The 14,629-nt window shown below is 59.4% G+C and overlaps 2 protein-coding genes across 3 annotated transcripts in view; one reads left to right on the forward strand and one right to left on the reverse strand.

Annotated features, from left to right (window-relative positions):
* MYRF (myelin regulatory factor) overlaps nucleotides 1-10,540 on the forward strand; it is a 35,203-nt gene extending 24,663 nt beyond the window's left edge. Inside the window, exons 13-27 of the mRNA XM_033861734.2 lie at nucleotides 187-298; nucleotides 788-897; nucleotides 1,577-1,737; nucleotides 1,810-1,882; nucleotides 2,158-2,246; nucleotides 2,538-2,606; nucleotides 3,041-3,121; nucleotides 3,277-3,362; nucleotides 3,472-3,651; nucleotides 3,889-4,140; nucleotides 5,455-5,560; nucleotides 5,806-5,880; nucleotides 6,250-6,355; nucleotides 7,699-7,773; nucleotides 7,953-10,540. Of these exons, the coding sequence (XP_033717625.1) occupies nucleotides 187-298; nucleotides 788-897; nucleotides 1,577-1,737; nucleotides 1,810-1,882; nucleotides 2,158-2,246; nucleotides 2,538-2,606; nucleotides 3,041-3,121; nucleotides 3,277-3,362; nucleotides 3,472-3,651; nucleotides 3,889-4,140; nucleotides 5,455-5,560; nucleotides 5,806-5,880; nucleotides 6,250-6,355; nucleotides 7,699-7,773; nucleotides 7,953-8,033 (1,656 nt within the window). The 3' untranslated portion in view covers nucleotides 8,034-10,540. The remainder of the gene's footprint in view (nucleotides 1-186; nucleotides 299-787; nucleotides 898-1,576; nucleotides 1,738-1,809; nucleotides 1,883-2,157; nucleotides 2,247-2,537; nucleotides 2,607-3,040; nucleotides 3,122-3,276; nucleotides 3,363-3,471; nucleotides 3,652-3,888; nucleotides 4,141-5,454; nucleotides 5,561-5,805; nucleotides 5,881-6,249; nucleotides 6,356-7,698; nucleotides 7,774-7,952) is intronic.
* TMEM258 (transmembrane protein 258) lies at nucleotides 4,277-14,551 on the reverse strand. 2 transcript variants are annotated; one of them, XR_004527649.2, is made up of 5 exons: nucleotides 14,441-14,551; nucleotides 12,407-12,516; nucleotides 11,804-11,940; nucleotides 4,806-5,011; nucleotides 4,277-4,710 (listed from the first exon to the last, which is right to left on the reverse strand). XR_004527649.2 is itself a non-coding variant. In XM_033860803.2 (4 exons), exons 1-3 carry the CDS (start codon nucleotides 14,441-14,443, stop codon nucleotides 11,814-11,816), a joined length of 240 nt encoding a protein of 79 aa, XP_033716694.1. In that variant the 5' UTR covers nucleotides 14,444-14,544; the 3' UTR covers nucleotides 11,085-11,190; nucleotides 11,804-11,813. The 2 variants fall into 2 exon arrangements, 1 of the variants encoding a protein (XP_033716694.1); XM_033860803.2 differs by lacking the exons at nucleotides 4,277-4,710; nucleotides 4,806-5,011 and adding an exon at nucleotides 11,085-11,190 and having other exon boundaries at nucleotides 14,441-14,544.
* Nucleotides 14,552-14,629: the final 78 nt, after the last annotated feature.

A 14,629-nucleotide genomic window follows, 5' to 3' on the forward strand; every position in this document is an offset into this window, starting at 1 on the left:
CGGGGGACGGGTTTGCTTTGTGGGCGGGGCTCTGTAGGGGGCGGGGCTGCAAAGGAAGGCGTTGGGGGAGGCTGGCCCTGGATCTCTGGATCCCGCGACCCTAGTAGCAGGGTCTCCCCTCCACACTGCTGCCTCCGGACGGGCCCAAGCCGGGAGGCTTTCAGTTTGGCCCTGGCTCCCGCGCAGGTGGACACCACCGAGCAGCTGAAGAGGATTTCGCGCATGCGACTGGTCCACTACAGATACAAGCCAGAGTTTGCCGCCACTGCTGGCATCGAGGCCGCGGCGCCAGAAACGGGTAAGGATTCACGTGCGCAGGCTGGGATCTGGTAACCCCGACCCTGTCCCTGTCCTCTGGAAACCCTACTCCCGGGAACCCCTTCCCATGACTCCTGGAAACCTGCCCCCGGGAATCCCGGCCCTCCGGAAGACCTGCCCTTCGGGCCGGACCCCTTGACCTTTGACACCGGAAGCCTGGGACTTGTGGCCTCGGGATCCTCACTCCTCTGTTCCCTAGATGAATCTTGCCTTTATTCTCCTGAATCCCTGCTCCCTTTCCCCTGGGGTCCTTACTCCCTGGAATATGCCCCTATCCCTAGCCCAGGGAACCCCACACCTTGATCCCTGGAACTGCGACCCTGTGCCTCGGAGCCCCCTGCTCCGGGGCTCCCTGGATCCCAAATCTCTAGCCCCCAGAATTTCACCCTCACCGATCCCTGCCCCTGCTTACATTACGGTGCTGTGGGCAGTCCTCCCCGCAACACACACTTGGCTTGCCCCTCCCCAGGTGTCATCGCTCAGGAGGTGAAGGAGATCCTGCCTGAGGCCGTGAAGGACACTGGAGACGTGGTCTTTGCCAATGGGAAAACCATAGAGAACTTCCTGGTGGTGAACAAGGTCTGTGGAGGAGGGACTGAAGGGAGCCCAAGGGGCAGAGGGGTGGACCCGCTGGAGGGCGTTCACGCCCTCCGTAGAGACTGGGGACACTGAAGTGCAGAGAACAGGAGCATTCCCCTGCCCCCCAGTCTTCTCTCATGCTGCTTCCAGAGCCCCCTCCCCACCCCACTGGGAGAGGTGGAGGTGGGAGGTGGGGACTCTGCCAGTCTGCCGCTGTGCGATCAAGAGCAAGAGGAACGTTCTGAGGGTCATCTTCCTCCCCTGCAAAAGGAGGGAAACGACACTTACCGCTAAGAAGTTCTAATGTGGTTATGGCAAAGCTTAAACGTGGGGTTTGTCGTGAGGATAATGTTCGTAACCTTCCTGGCGTGAGGATGGGCACCATGTGATGTGTTTTGGCCTCTGCTGAAGTCTGAGACATTGTGTTCATCAGATGGGGAGATGGAGGGTGGGAGCCTCTGAGAGACAGCGGGTTCTGACCGGGGGTGGGGAAAGGTGCAGAGGTGGGATGCTGTTCGGACGCAGGCACAGGGAGCCGAGGGAGCTGAGGCTGGACGAGAGGCAAGGCTGGCCTGGGGAGGGAGCCTTTGAGTGCCCTCCTCAGGCGCCCCAGTGGGCCCATAGCCTGGGGCTCCCAGGGGCTGACTGTGCCCTCGACACTGGCCGTTGCCTGCGGCAGGAGCGCATCTTCATGGAGAACGTGGGTGCTGTGAAGGAGCTGTGCAAGCTGACGGACAACCTGGAGACGCGCATTGATGAGCTGGAGCGCTGGAGCCACAAGCTGGCCAAGCTGCGGCGCCTCGACAGCCTCAAGTCCACCGGCAGCTCGGGCGCCTTCAGGTGGGGGCTCGGGGCCGGGGAGGGCAAGACCCCCTTCCCAGAGGCACCTCTGACCCTGCCCTCTTGCTGCAGCCACGCAGGGAGCCAGTTCAGCCGGGCGGGCAGCGTCCCCCACAAGAAGAGGCCCCCCAAGGTGGCCAGCAAGGTGAGGGTGGGCAGGGATGGGGGCCAAGGACTGGGGCCTCCCCATCCTCGTGGCCTCCCTTTCCAGCTGGCGCCTCTCCAGGCTCACTGACTCCAAGCGCTTCCCCTCCCCTCCCCTCGCTTCTGGATCCTCTAGCCCTCCCAGCCCCTGGTTTCTCCTTCCTCTCCCTCTGCCCCCCGAGGGGATGAGTACCCCACCTCCAGCAGAGCCCACTGTGGGTCAGACCATGGGCTCCCTAAGTCTGGGCCTTTTCCCCCTTTCTTCTTGGTCTTCAGTCATCGTCTGTGGTCCCAGACCAGGCCTGCATCAGCCAGCGCTTCCTGCAGGGAACCATCATCGCCCTGGTGGTGGTCATGGCCTTCAGGTGACTTGTCCCCCAGACTTTGGGGGCGGCTAGCCAGGGATGTCGGGCTGCCCACGGGCCCAGTCCTGGGGGAAGAGGAGGGCGGGGCCTGGGAGATGAAGTGGCTGAGGTCTCGGGGAAGGAAGGGGGGCTGCCTCGTTCTGTCTCCTCCCCTTGGGACTGGGGAGACCCGCGTACAGGCATCACTTGGGAGTCCAGCCCCTGGGAGCAAAAACCACAGGCCCCGCCCTGGAGAGAGGGCGCCGGGTGGTGGCTCCAGCTCTAACAGTGGCCCCTTCCTGTGGCTCCCAGCGTGGTGTCCATGTCTACACTGTATGTGCTGAGCCTGCGCACCGAGGAGGACCTGGTGGAAACTGATGGGTATGTCCCTGGAGGCCTGGCTGCGGGGGCCATCGCCAGGCCGGGCGGGGCTTTGGTGAGCAGCCCAGGGTCGGAGGAGCCCTGGAGGCTGTCTCCTCTAAAGGGGGTTCCACCTCAGGCTCTTAGCCCGCCAGGAGTTTGTGGGAGTGGGTGGGAAGGCCTCTCTGGAAGGGGGGCAGCTGCTTCGCAGTCGTACTGAAGCCGATGTTTCTCCCTGGCCTACTCAGTGCTCCTCCAGGTGGCTGGGCCTCTGAGTGGCAGGGGGCATCTGAGCGGCCCAGGTTAGAACAGGGGGTAGGGGAAGGAGAGCCAGGGTGGGGCCTTGGGCTCTTCTGCCCACTGTCACCCTCAGTCCTTGGGCCATCTCTGACCGTGTCTTCTCTTTCTCTCCTCCCCTGTGCCTGCCCCCTCTTTTCCTCTCTGCCGCCCCTTAGCTCTTTTGCCGTGTCCACTTCCTGTCTTCTGGCCCTGCTCCGGCCCCAGCACCCTGGGGGGAGTGAGGCCATGTGCCCATGGTACGTGTCTGGACCAAGCCCTCTCCCGCCTGCCTCTGCCTCCTTTCTGCCTTCCTTGTCCACCTCCTCGCGCCCCTCCCGCTGCTCTGGGACTCCCAGGCCTCCTGCTCAGGCTCTCCCGGCCCCTCTGAGCTCAGCCCACCCTTCCCCAGCAGGTCCAGCCAGAGCTTTGGGACCACTCAGCTCCGACAGTCCCCTGTGACCACTGGGCGGCCGGGCTCGCAGCCCTCTCTGCTGCTGGGTGCGTGTGGGGCGTGGCTTTGGAGGGGTGGGATGGGGAGCGGTGGCTGTGTTCTGGGTCGGGGGCTCTGCTGCCCCACTCCAGCTCATACAGCCTCTGGCTTCCTCAGTTACCACTGGCCTGACCAGCTCGGCCCCAGCTCCAGCCCTCCGCACCTTGGACCTGTGCTCCAGCCGCCCCTGCCCAGTCGTCTGCTGCTCCTCGCCCAGCCCCAGCCCCACCCCTGCCCCTAGCTTTAATCCTGGCCGTGGTCTCAGCCCCAGTCCCGGCCCCTCCACCAACCGCTCAGGTATGGCTCGCTTGGGGCCAGGTTTTGGGTTGGAGGGGTTTTTACAGGAGGCCTAAGAAAGGCCCCAGAGACTCATTGGTGGGAGGGTCTGGTCTCCTGGAGCCCAGAATGAGGCTCTGGAGAAAGACTGGGGGTTCCCCCTGAGGAGACCAGGAGATAGAAGGGAGCCACCCAGAGTCCAGTCGGGCCCTCAAGACAGCTGGGCAGGAGGCAGCCCATGCCTGGTTCTCTCCACAGGCCCCAGCCAGATGGCCCTGCTGCCAGCCACCAACATCAGAGCCAAGTCCTGGGGCCTGTCAGCCAACGGCATTGGCTACTTCAAGCATCCAAAGAACTCGGACCCTGTGGCCAGCCCTGCGGTCCCCTTTCCTGGAGGCCAGGGCAAAGCCAAGAACAGCCCAAGCCTTGGTTTCCATGTCCGGGGCCGCCGAGGGGCCCCTCAGCTTGGCCTGAGCTCTGCTCAGCCCACCCAGGCCTGGAGCCAGCCAGGTACCTGCCCTACCCCTTCCCCCGCTCAGCCCAACCTGGCAAGGCTCACTGGCCAGGGCCCATTTCAGCCCATCACCAGAATACCTGGGTGCAGAATTGTCAGTCGACAGACATTTGCTGAGCATTACTAAGTCCCAGGAGTCAGGCCAGGCTGATTATATAGCGTTATATCCATCGCATCATTTAATCTTCACAACAGTCCTGCGAGAAAGGAATCGTCCCCATTGTTCAGATGAGGAAATGGAAACTTGGGTGAAGTGACTTGCCCAGGGTCATACAGCCTGTTAGCGGCAGGGGTGGAATTTGATCCCAAGTCCACGTGGCTCCTTTTATGTCACCACGCCAGGGCAAGAAGGTTACTGTTCAGAGTCCCCCCAGTTTTCCAAACCTCATACCTTTGGTTTTAACAAAGCTAGAGAACCCTTTGTTTTCAAACCGGGTTTCTCTGAAGTATCCCCAGGGCTGCCTTGGAGGTTGAAGGGGAGGCCGAGAACCTTCCTGGCTTCAACCAGGCACCTCTGCTCTAGGTACTGGGCTTCCTCATCAACTTCCATTTGATGGGTTTTGTGGCTTAAAGAGAGAAAAAAAAAAAAAAAAGCTTAGAAACTGGTTTGCCGAGATTGAAGTTCAGAGTGATGGGGAAACCCCACGGGGTAGATGCTTACCAGGCAGCCGTTTCCTGGGCCCCTTCTCTGTGACTGGCTCCGTACAGGGCACCGGGGGTGATGGAGATGGATGTGTCCTGCCCCCAGGGGCTCACAGACACGAAAACAGCAGTGTGGTGAGGCTCTGAGGGGACACACAGGCAGCTTGGCGACTGGGGAGGGCACAGAATCCGGACTGAGGTGCGGAGATGATTGGGGAGGCTTTCCTGGAGGAGGCGACATTGAAAGCTGAGTCTTCGAAGGACAGTGGGGCCCTGATTTGTGTGTGTGAATACTGCCGCCATGGCTGATTTCAAGCTACCAACTTGACATCACTGTACCCCGAGTTGGGAAGAGATGTGTGCAGTCAGGGACAGGGGCCTGAAGAGCGGGCTCCTGTACGCCCCATGCAGGGGATATGGAAGACCCATCCCTACTTGTGGGTGTCCTGGGTCCGTCAGGGAGGCACACCTCAAGCTCATGGGAACTGTGTAGTCCTAGGGCTGCTGGGGAAGATGGTGGCGTGACCCCAGCCGTTGTGGGAGTCTGGAAAGAATAACCTGAAATTTATTCCTGCTGAGGTGTGAATGACTGATTCGAGTCTCGGGCAAGGACAGGTTTGGCTGCTTCTCATTTGTGTCCTGTCTTCTCACGCTCCTTCCTGCACCAGTGGCCTCTCTCCTTGCAGACCCAGTGCCGTCCCTGACCTCCATCCAGGTGCTGGAGAATTCGATGCCCATCACGTCCCAGTACTGCTCCTCAGAGGATGCCTGCAGGTGGGCTTGGCTACCTCCCTTCCCCCACCCCCGCCCCAGGACAGGTTCCCTCTGGTAACATGAGCCCAGGCGGTCCAGGTGTTCAGATCTTGCTCCCCTCAGGGAGGAACTTTCCCCTCAAGGTGGGGCAGCCCCTTTCTAGGCCCCTGAAGGGCTCCACTGTAGACTGGGGGCTGAGGAGTTGATGGGAGTGGGGGGGTGCAGGGCAGGGTGGCCTTGTTGAGGAGCCAGCTTTGCCCTTTCAGGCCTGGAAATGTCACCTACCACATCCCCATCAGCAGCAGCACGCCGCTGCACCTCCGCCTGACCCTGCAGATGAAGTGAGTGCCGCCGTGGGGGACGGGGACCCAGTGGTCCCAGGCAGCCGGGGGAGGGGCTGAGGAGGGGTGCTAGCTTTATTGCCTGATCCATGCTTCACTGGCTGTGTGACCTGGCAACCTCCGGGCATTGGTTCCTCATCTGGGAAATGCGCTGCTGCCTCCCAGGGGCCGTGAAGGCTGTGTGGGTCAGTGGATGGAAAAGGGTTTGTAGCCGTCTAGAGCCTTGACGGCTACGCATCATTTTCAGGCTGTGAGGATTCAGTGCCCTGTCTCACCGGGGTGAGGGAGGTAGAGTGGAGGGCTGGCTGGGAGCGGGCTGGGCTGGAGGAGCTCGGAACCCCACTTCCCTGCTAACTGGCTCTTTCCCAGCTCCTCGGCCCCCGTGTCCGTGGCGCTGTGCAGCCTGATGTCAAAGGAGGAGCCGTGTGAGGAGGGGGGCTTTCCACAGAGCCTCCATGCCCACCAGGACACCCAGGTAGGAGACTGGGAAGCTGTGGGCCAGCCAGGCCGGAGCTTCCTCCGCGCCGGCACATCTGGGCTCCCAAGCGGGAGAGGAGAGGGAGCTGGAGTCAAGAGAGCAGGCATCTCCACGGAGGACATTTTGGGGCCTGGGCCTCTGTGTCGCAGGGAGCGGGGCATGCGTGCACTGCTCACCACTGAGTGTCTTCCGGCCCTGTGCCTGCCCTGACGAAGGCCTGGGGAGGAAAACAGTTCCATAAGGCCTAACCTGGGGTGAGCGCAATGGTGGAGACGGGGAGGGCGTGTGGAGGGCGTCCTGGGAGCCCGTGGCAGGGAGAGCTGACCTTGTGTGGCCTCAGGGTCAGGCCAGCTGCCCCCAAGTCATGTTTGATTAAGATGAGACCTGAAGAGCAATACGGGATCAGCTGGGGAAAGGAAAGGGGACAGCGTCCCAGGAGTAGGGGAACAGCGGGTGCAGAGGCCTGGCGGCCAGGGAGAGCATGGCGCGCTGGCAGAGCTGGAAACGTGGCGAGGGCTGTGCGCCCGGGGAGATGGGAAGGAGGCTGGACCTGAAGCTTGGGCGGGGGCAGTGGCATTGTTCCATCTGTGACTTTGGAAGATCTCTTGGGCTGTGTGGAGGGGGCTGCCTCCTGGTCTGGGAACCTGTCACCGTCGGGCTCCTCCCTGGCCATGTGACCCGAAGTTGTGACTCTCAACACAAGTTAAGGGAATTTCTTCTCACCCACTCGTGTGTTCATTCAACAAATATCTGTTGGGGCCTCCTCTGTCCCAGGCCCTGTGCTGGGCCCAGCTGAGGGGAGACAGAGGTAGGGAAGAAACAGGCCTTGCCTTCCAAGAATGCACTCTCTAGCCGGGGAGAAAAGGGGTGCAGAAAGTAGCTTGAGTAGAGGATGGAGTGGGTGAGAGCCCTGAAGAGGCTCAGGCCCTGGGCGGGGAGGGCTGGAATCCCAGCTCTGCCCAGCCTCGGTGTTTAGGCAGGTGATTCAGCACTGTCCCCGTCTGTAAGCGGCACCGCCTCAGTGGGTTGCAGTGCGGATAGGGTGAGCGAAATACCTGGATGTGCCCGGAGCACAGTGGTGAGAGGGAAGGCAGTAAGAGAGCAGCGGCTGTGGGCCCCCGGCTGCCTGGCACGGAGTACACACAGACGGTGGGCGCTGTTGCTCCCCGAAGTAGAAAGTGCACCCTGCGATCTCTCTTCAGATCTCTGCTTCTCCACTTTGTAAACCATGCCACAGAGCCAGGGCTGCGACGGCCATGGCGGGGGATGCCAGTTGGGGTGGGACAGGGGGTGGGAGGCTGCGCAGCTGTCCTGACCCCTCTGCCCCCCTCTTTCCCCAGGGCACCTCCCACCAGTGGCCAGTAACCATCCTGTCCTTCCGCAGATTCACCTATCACTTCCGGGTGGCACTGCTGGTGAGCACCTGCGCCGTCTGCCCCCAGAGGTTCAGGGTGGGGCTTGGGGGTAGGGGGGGGACTGAAGATCACATGGCGGGACATGGGCAGTGTCCGGCGACGTCAGCACGGGGAGCGCTCTGGCATCCCCCCCCCCACCCCGGAGCCACCTCACTGGTTCCCACTGCCCTTCCCTCCAGGGTCAGGCCAACTGCAGCTTGGAGGCCCCGGTCTGGCCGGCCGCAGACTACTACTTCCACTTCTACCGCCTATGTGACTGAGCTGCCCAGGGAGGCAGCGCCACAGCCCGGGGTCCCGGGCGCCCCTCCACACTGGACGCCATGGTGTTACACTGGGCCCGGGGTCCCGGGCGCCCCTCCACACTGGACGCCATGGTGTTACACTGGGCCCGGGGCTCCGGGCGCCCCTCCACACTGGACGCCATGGTGTTACACTGGAGCCCGCCGCTGACACTTCCTTGGAGGGACTGAGGCGGCTCGGCCCTCCCCGTGCCTGGTGAAACTGGAAGTCCTCACACTGGAGCTGCTGGGCCTGCTGGCGGCGCCCCCAGACCACGGAGGGCGCTGGAGGGAGACCTGCCGGGCCCAGGCCGGCCTGATTCACATGTGTCCGGATTCGGCCGATGGAGGGCTGGTGGGCAGCAGCGCCCCAGAGGCGGGGGAAGCCCGTGACTCGGCCCAGAGCCTACCCTTCCTGCCTCCCCTTCTGCGACTGGGAGCCACCCCTCTTTTGGAGAGAGGACCCGTCCGCCTTTGAGACCGGCAGGGGCTTGGCTCGAGCCCTCAGAGACTTGGCTGGACCCACGAGTCAGTGGAGGGCAGACAGCCCTCACCCTTGAAGCTGCTCCCTGGGGAGGGCTAGGTAGTGGACTTCTTAGGGTCTGACTGTTACTGGACTTGGACTTCTAAGCTTTAAGCATGGCCCAGGAGGTCTCCTCTCCCTGGGAGAGCTTGGCTCCAAGAGCTCCCAGGGCAGCTGAAGCCAGCCCTGGATGGGCTGGGGACCGATCACGTGCCTTGTGTACACTTAGTGCCTGGCTGAACCAGGGGAGCCAGTGGGCCAGGTAAGCCTTGGACCCTTGAACCTGGAGTATCCCGAAGGGAAGGAAGTTCCCTGTGAGCCCCCAGATGGCGTTGCGGCCCCGCGGCCTGGGCCCCTGGGAGCTTCCAGAGCTCACAGAGGTCTCTGAGCAGAGGAGCGGGAATCCCTGCGAGGCAGCAGGCTGGTCTCGTCTGGTGGGTGGATGCAAATAGCTTTTGCTGTTATTAATGAAATAATTACTAAAATGCACTTAAACCCGGGCAGGAGTCGAAGGATGGAGATTGAAAGCCTGGAGTGGGCCAGAGCCCCGGGGGGACACTTGAAAGGCAAGGCCCTGGCTCTGATCCGTCCCAGGGAGCTTTGAGACACCCACCCCACTCCCGACCACCAGGACTGGCCTTTCCCTCCACTCTTGTCTGCTGGTGGCCTCACCTCCCCAGATTCGAGGGCTCCTGTGCTGGGCTTGGACAGCCAGGCTGCGGGCCCCGTGCTCGGCAGTAGTCCCAGTTCTGCCCACTCCTCCCAGGAGCAGAGTGGTGGGCTTGGGTTACGGAAGAAGTCTTATCTCAAGTGCCAACGTTAACCTTTCTTAGTGGGTATCTGGAGCTTTCTGAGGCCACATCCAGGCTCATGGAAGGAGAGTGGAAATCATTTCGTCGTGTCTGCCATGGGTTCAGAAATGGGGACGGAAATGCCATCCTTGCCCTGTGATATTCTGCCACCGCTTTGGGAGCCAGGCCTTGCCCCATCTACCTCTCATTCTCAGCTTTGAGTGGGAGGCCTTTCTGTGGGAGACCTGGATCTTGAAGAAGCCTAGGGACCGCGGGCCCCCTTCTGCTATGGATGTCAAAGCACTTCTCCTAGGGATAGGGAAACACAGGGGGAATGGGGGTAGCAAGGATACCTAGCCTCCCAGCCCCCTCCCCAGTGTGGCTCCTCCTTCCGACATAGGAATTACGTGGCTGCCCACGCCATGCTGGCGGCCGAGCCTTACTTAGCGCTGCTCTGTTCTCCTTCCTCCCACTGGGGGAACCCTCCCTAAATGCCATACAACTACCGAGCCCTGCCCCTTCTAATAGGATTCTGGGGCTTCCTCAGTGGGGGTACAAGTTCTTGGACCGCAGCCCCCCTGTGCTTAACAGGAAGGTGACCCTCCACTGCTCCCTGGAGCCATCTGGACACAGCATCGCCCCAATCTGGTTGGCAGCTGGCTGTTTCCATGCCTGGGGAGGGGGTCCTCAGTGCTGAGTTTGGGGCCGAGGCGGGGGGCGGGGGGAGGTCAACCTTGGACTAAAGTCGCCTTAAGCCCAGTGAGGGAAAGGGGCTTCAGGGAAGGCCAGTGGGCCACCTGCTGGAGGCTGACAGCTGCCTGGCGGGTGCCGGTGAGTGGGTGTCGTGGCTCCATCCCCTACCCCGGGTCCAGCAGCCTACCCTCCCTTCCGCTCTCCCTTTTGGCATTTGCTCCTGTAGCCACTGGGCCGATCTCCCCCAGGCTTCGAGCTGTACACAGCGCCTCTCGATGCACAAGTGCCCCCGCCCCCCGGAAAGCCTGCGTGTGCAGAGTGCGCCCCTTCCCTCCCACTTAACCGCCCCTTCCGGCCCCTGAGCTTTGACTCTGGAGTGGGCAGAGGGGAGCAGCCCCAGGCCTGCTTGCTTCCTGTCCCCTGAACTGTTCTTTTCTGAAGTAAATATACGTATATAAATAAATGTATAAATACTGCTTTGTATCTGAGCTTGCCTCGCCATCTTCTTGAGATTGCTCTGGTGGGAGATGGGGTTGCCTGTGGGCCTGGGACCAACTGGGGCTCCTGAGCCCAATGGATGCTTCGTACCCCATTATCCCTCGTAGCTTCAGGCCCGGCTTGGGAACAGGATGCAGCAGCCCCTCCCCTAGCCACACCCCACGGACCTGCTGCTGCCCTGGCTGGGTTAAAAGTAGCCACCTTAGGGAAAAGCTGAGCCTTTCGAGGGTCCCCGGCACCACTCAGAGGAGGGGACTGGCCCAGGGCAGACTTGACTGGTACGGGTTCCTACAAAAGTTTACACTAGAAGCCACAGTGGAGGGCAGGCCAAGCCCCTTCCTATCCACAGGTGAGCCCTCAATTCTAAGGATAAGACACTCCCCATAGCCCTCTCATAGGCAGAGGGCAGGGCTTCCCAGCAAGCAGGAACCACCTGAAAGGCAGGTGAAACGGGAAGGGGTGGGACTGGGGAAGTCGTGGGTCCCACCTGCACCACTCCCACCCCGCAGGACGGGCACCAGGCAGGGCTGTCACACATCTGCCTTTATTGTGAGCAGCAGGTGGGACATTTCTGGCATAGTAAAAAAAACTAATTTACAAAAGCAGGGATTCAGTGAAGCCGCCTGGCTGGTACCTGAAAAAGAGGGGTATCAGAATGAGAGCAGTGACCCTTCTTTCCATCCGCTTTTCTCACTGAACCCCTACGCTCCTGGGGCAAGCGCTGACGGGCACAGTCCTTGGAAGCAGGGCCACCAGAGCCGACGGATTCTAAGTGACCTGTTTGGTGGGTCATCTGCAGCAAGGTTGTGGGTGGTTTTTTTTGTCGCTTAGTCAAAATTTATTTCAATGACTGAAAACGTTGAAACTAACTAAAAGGCTACTCCTGGAAGCAAGTCCCAGATCCCGGCCCCTTGCTGGGTCACCCCCCAGCGGCTCTCCAATCACTGCGTATGACAGGTAAGAATGCAGATGTGTAACCACGGGAAGCCTGTGCCCACAGCCCTACGTAGTATATCCCAGAGCCAGGTCGAGGCCTTGGACAGTGTGGAGACCTCAGAACTGACAAAGGTGGTCCCACTTGGCTCAAATCCCCATTAGGAGACAGGGAAAGGGGCACCTGTGTGTGGTGTCCCTATCCACTCTGCTGAGTCTCACTCCATTAACCAAGGGGTCATGCAGGCCCAAGGACCCCGCTGATGTGGGCGTGGGGAGGCCTCTCCAGTGTCCCACCCTGCCATTGCTCTTACCCGTGGGAGCTCACACGTAGATGCCGACCCAGAGCAGCAGGAAGAGCACTCCAAAGCCCATGAAGAGCGAGGCCACCAAAGAGATGAGGAGCTCTTTGTAGATATCCCGAGTGTATTTGGTGGAGGTGACCTCGTAACTGGCAGGGCAATTAAGGAGAAGCAAAGGGGTGGCTGGCGTGGCTCCGGGCAGAGGGGCCCAAGAGGTGACCTAGACTCTGGTGCTCCTACCACCCTTCCAGCACCCATGAAGAAAATGAAGCCCAGAGGGGTTAGGTCACACAGCTAATGAGCGGCAGAGCCGGGACTAGCCCTCGTACCTCCTGACACCTGAGCACACCACAGGGCCCCGTACCTAGCCTCCAGTCCAGCCAGGCCCCTCTGCTCACTGTCCTGGAAACCGGAGGCGTGAACTGAGCTCACCTGAACCTGGAAAATAAGGCCACAACCTGACTTTGGACGTCAAATAGCCTTCCCTCAACCTCCTTACCATCCCCCGTCCCCACACCGGAACAAAACTGGCAGGGTGCATGTACCCAGCATGGTCCCTCCCTCAGTTTCCCACCTCACTAATTCTGGCCCACTGGCTGCTCAGTGAAAGGATACACGAAGAACCAGGCGGTGAAGAACATGCCAATGGCCAACAGCACCACAGTCAGATGCGGAAAGACAGCCGGGTTCACTGGACTGGTGTATCTGCTCATGGCCTCAAGCTCCTAAGGGAAGGCGTGAGATCAGAGCCATCAAAGAATCCCATGACCTCAATCTGGGGGCACTATGGGGTTATCACGGAGCCTCGTGCTGCTGTGACTGCTAGGAGCTTATTTCAGCTTGGGAAATGTGGAAATCCTTCAGAACCACCGTCAAATGATTCCGGTTGGGAATGACAACAATTACATCTTAAACTAAGGTGGCACTTTGTCTTTTCAATATGAGACAAGATGGGCAGCTGAGGGTCAGAGGCTGAGGCACACAGAAGGTGACTGATTAGCTACAGATCAATGCAATGGTCCTTAACATTATCTGAGGCCACCGGCCACCATGAAAAACACGTGATGAAAGGTATGGACTCTTTGCCTGGGACAAACCGCATACAAGAAAAAGTCTGCTTATAATTTTAGAAGCCTTATGAACCCATGTCTGTAGACGTCAAGCTCAGAATCACTGCTGAAAGACAGACTCTGGACTGGTACCCAGATCTCAACTCCTAATCTTGTATTCTTCCCATTACACAATTAAGGAATCTCAGGACCTACAGGCAAAAGACATAACTTAAAATTCTGGGGCTTCACTGGTGGTGCAGTGGTTAAGAATCCGCCTGCCAATGCAAGGGACACGGGTTCGAGCCCTGGTCCGGGAAGACCCCACGTGCCGTGGAGCAACTAAGCCCGTGCACCACAACTACTGAGCCTGCGCTCTAGAGCCCGCGAGCCACAACTACTGAGCCCACATGCCACAACTACTGAAACCTGCGTGCCTAGAGCCCAGGCTCTGCAACAAGAGAAGCCACCGCAATGAGAAGCCCAGGCCTTGCAACAAGGAGTAGCCCCCACTTGCTGCAACTAGAGAAAGCCCAAGCGCAGCAATGAAGACCCAAGGCAGCCAAAAATAAAATAAATTATAAGTAAGTAAACAAGTAAAAAATATTTTTTAAAAATAAAAAATAAATAAAATTCTGGCTCTACTGAATAACATGAGCCTCAGTAAAGTGATTATAATAATAACTCTCTCACGAGGCTGACGTATGATTTAAGAAAGGCGACAAACGCAATAGCGTCTAACTCACTGCCTGGCATAGAGTAGTTGCTCAATAGGTGTTTGTTTCCCTCCCAAGGTTATAGGGAAGATTATGAGATAATGCTTGTGAAAGAGGGCTGTAAACGTAAAGTTCTGTACAAATGTTAACTTCCATTGTCACCCACCAGCCAACGCTTCTAAAATCCAGAACACAACTCTAGAGAAGTAAATTGACCTCATTGTTCTCAGAGACACTGGAATTCAATTCAGTAAACATTTATGCCCCCCTAAAAATGATAAAGACAATCGCTGCCATTGATTGAGCCTCCAATTGCCGGCCCCAGTGTTTGGCACTGGAAATACAAAGATGAATAGACATCATCCCAGGGCCAGAGGCACGTCAGATGGTGGTCACTAGGAGGCGTGGCAAATAACAAAGAAGTCCATGACACGTGGCAAGAGGTCTGTACATAGGTTGCGGGGCTCCCAGGAGAAAGAGGACAAGTGCCCGAGACAGTTGTTAGTACTTCATCAAGAAGGTGACTTTTGCCCGGGACCGTGTAGTATGAGTACGAGTTCGGCAGGCGGGAAAAACTTTCCAGACAGGGGTAACAGATTGATCACAAGTAACAGAGATAAAAGCTCGAAGGTATTAGAAATGCTCCCCATGCTCCTCATCCTTATAAATCGTTAGATCAGAAGCCCATGCCATCAAAACCTCAGCCTAAGGAGTCCACGGCAAGGGGCTTCCCTTCCCCGCCCCTCAGCCCAAGCCGAAGGATCCAGGAGCCTCCAGCCCTCTGGACCTTGGACATCTGAGGCTTCTGCGAGAAAAAACAGGGCGCGGGACGGGCCCCGAGGGGTCCCCGAAGTCCCATCCGGAACTCCCCTCAACCCTCTCACCATTTTGCCGGACACAGGGTAATCCGCCGCTCAGCCACCGGAAGAACACGTCGGCAGGAGCAGGCGCGCTGTTCAGCCGGAAGAGGAAGTGCAGCTGCACAGGTGGCATTGTGGGATTTGTAGTCGTGTGGTTTCGGGTGTGGCGGGATCTGAGGCCTGCGGGGCGACCGGGGTGGAGTGGGGGCAAGC

This window comes from Tursiops truncatus, chromosome 8, assembly GCF_011762595.2.
Source record: "Tursiops truncatus isolate mTurTru1 chromosome 8, mTurTru1.mat.Y, whole genome shotgun sequence".
Taxonomy (NCBI): Eukaryota; Metazoa; Chordata; class Mammalia; order Artiodactyla; family Delphinidae; genus Tursiops; species Tursiops truncatus.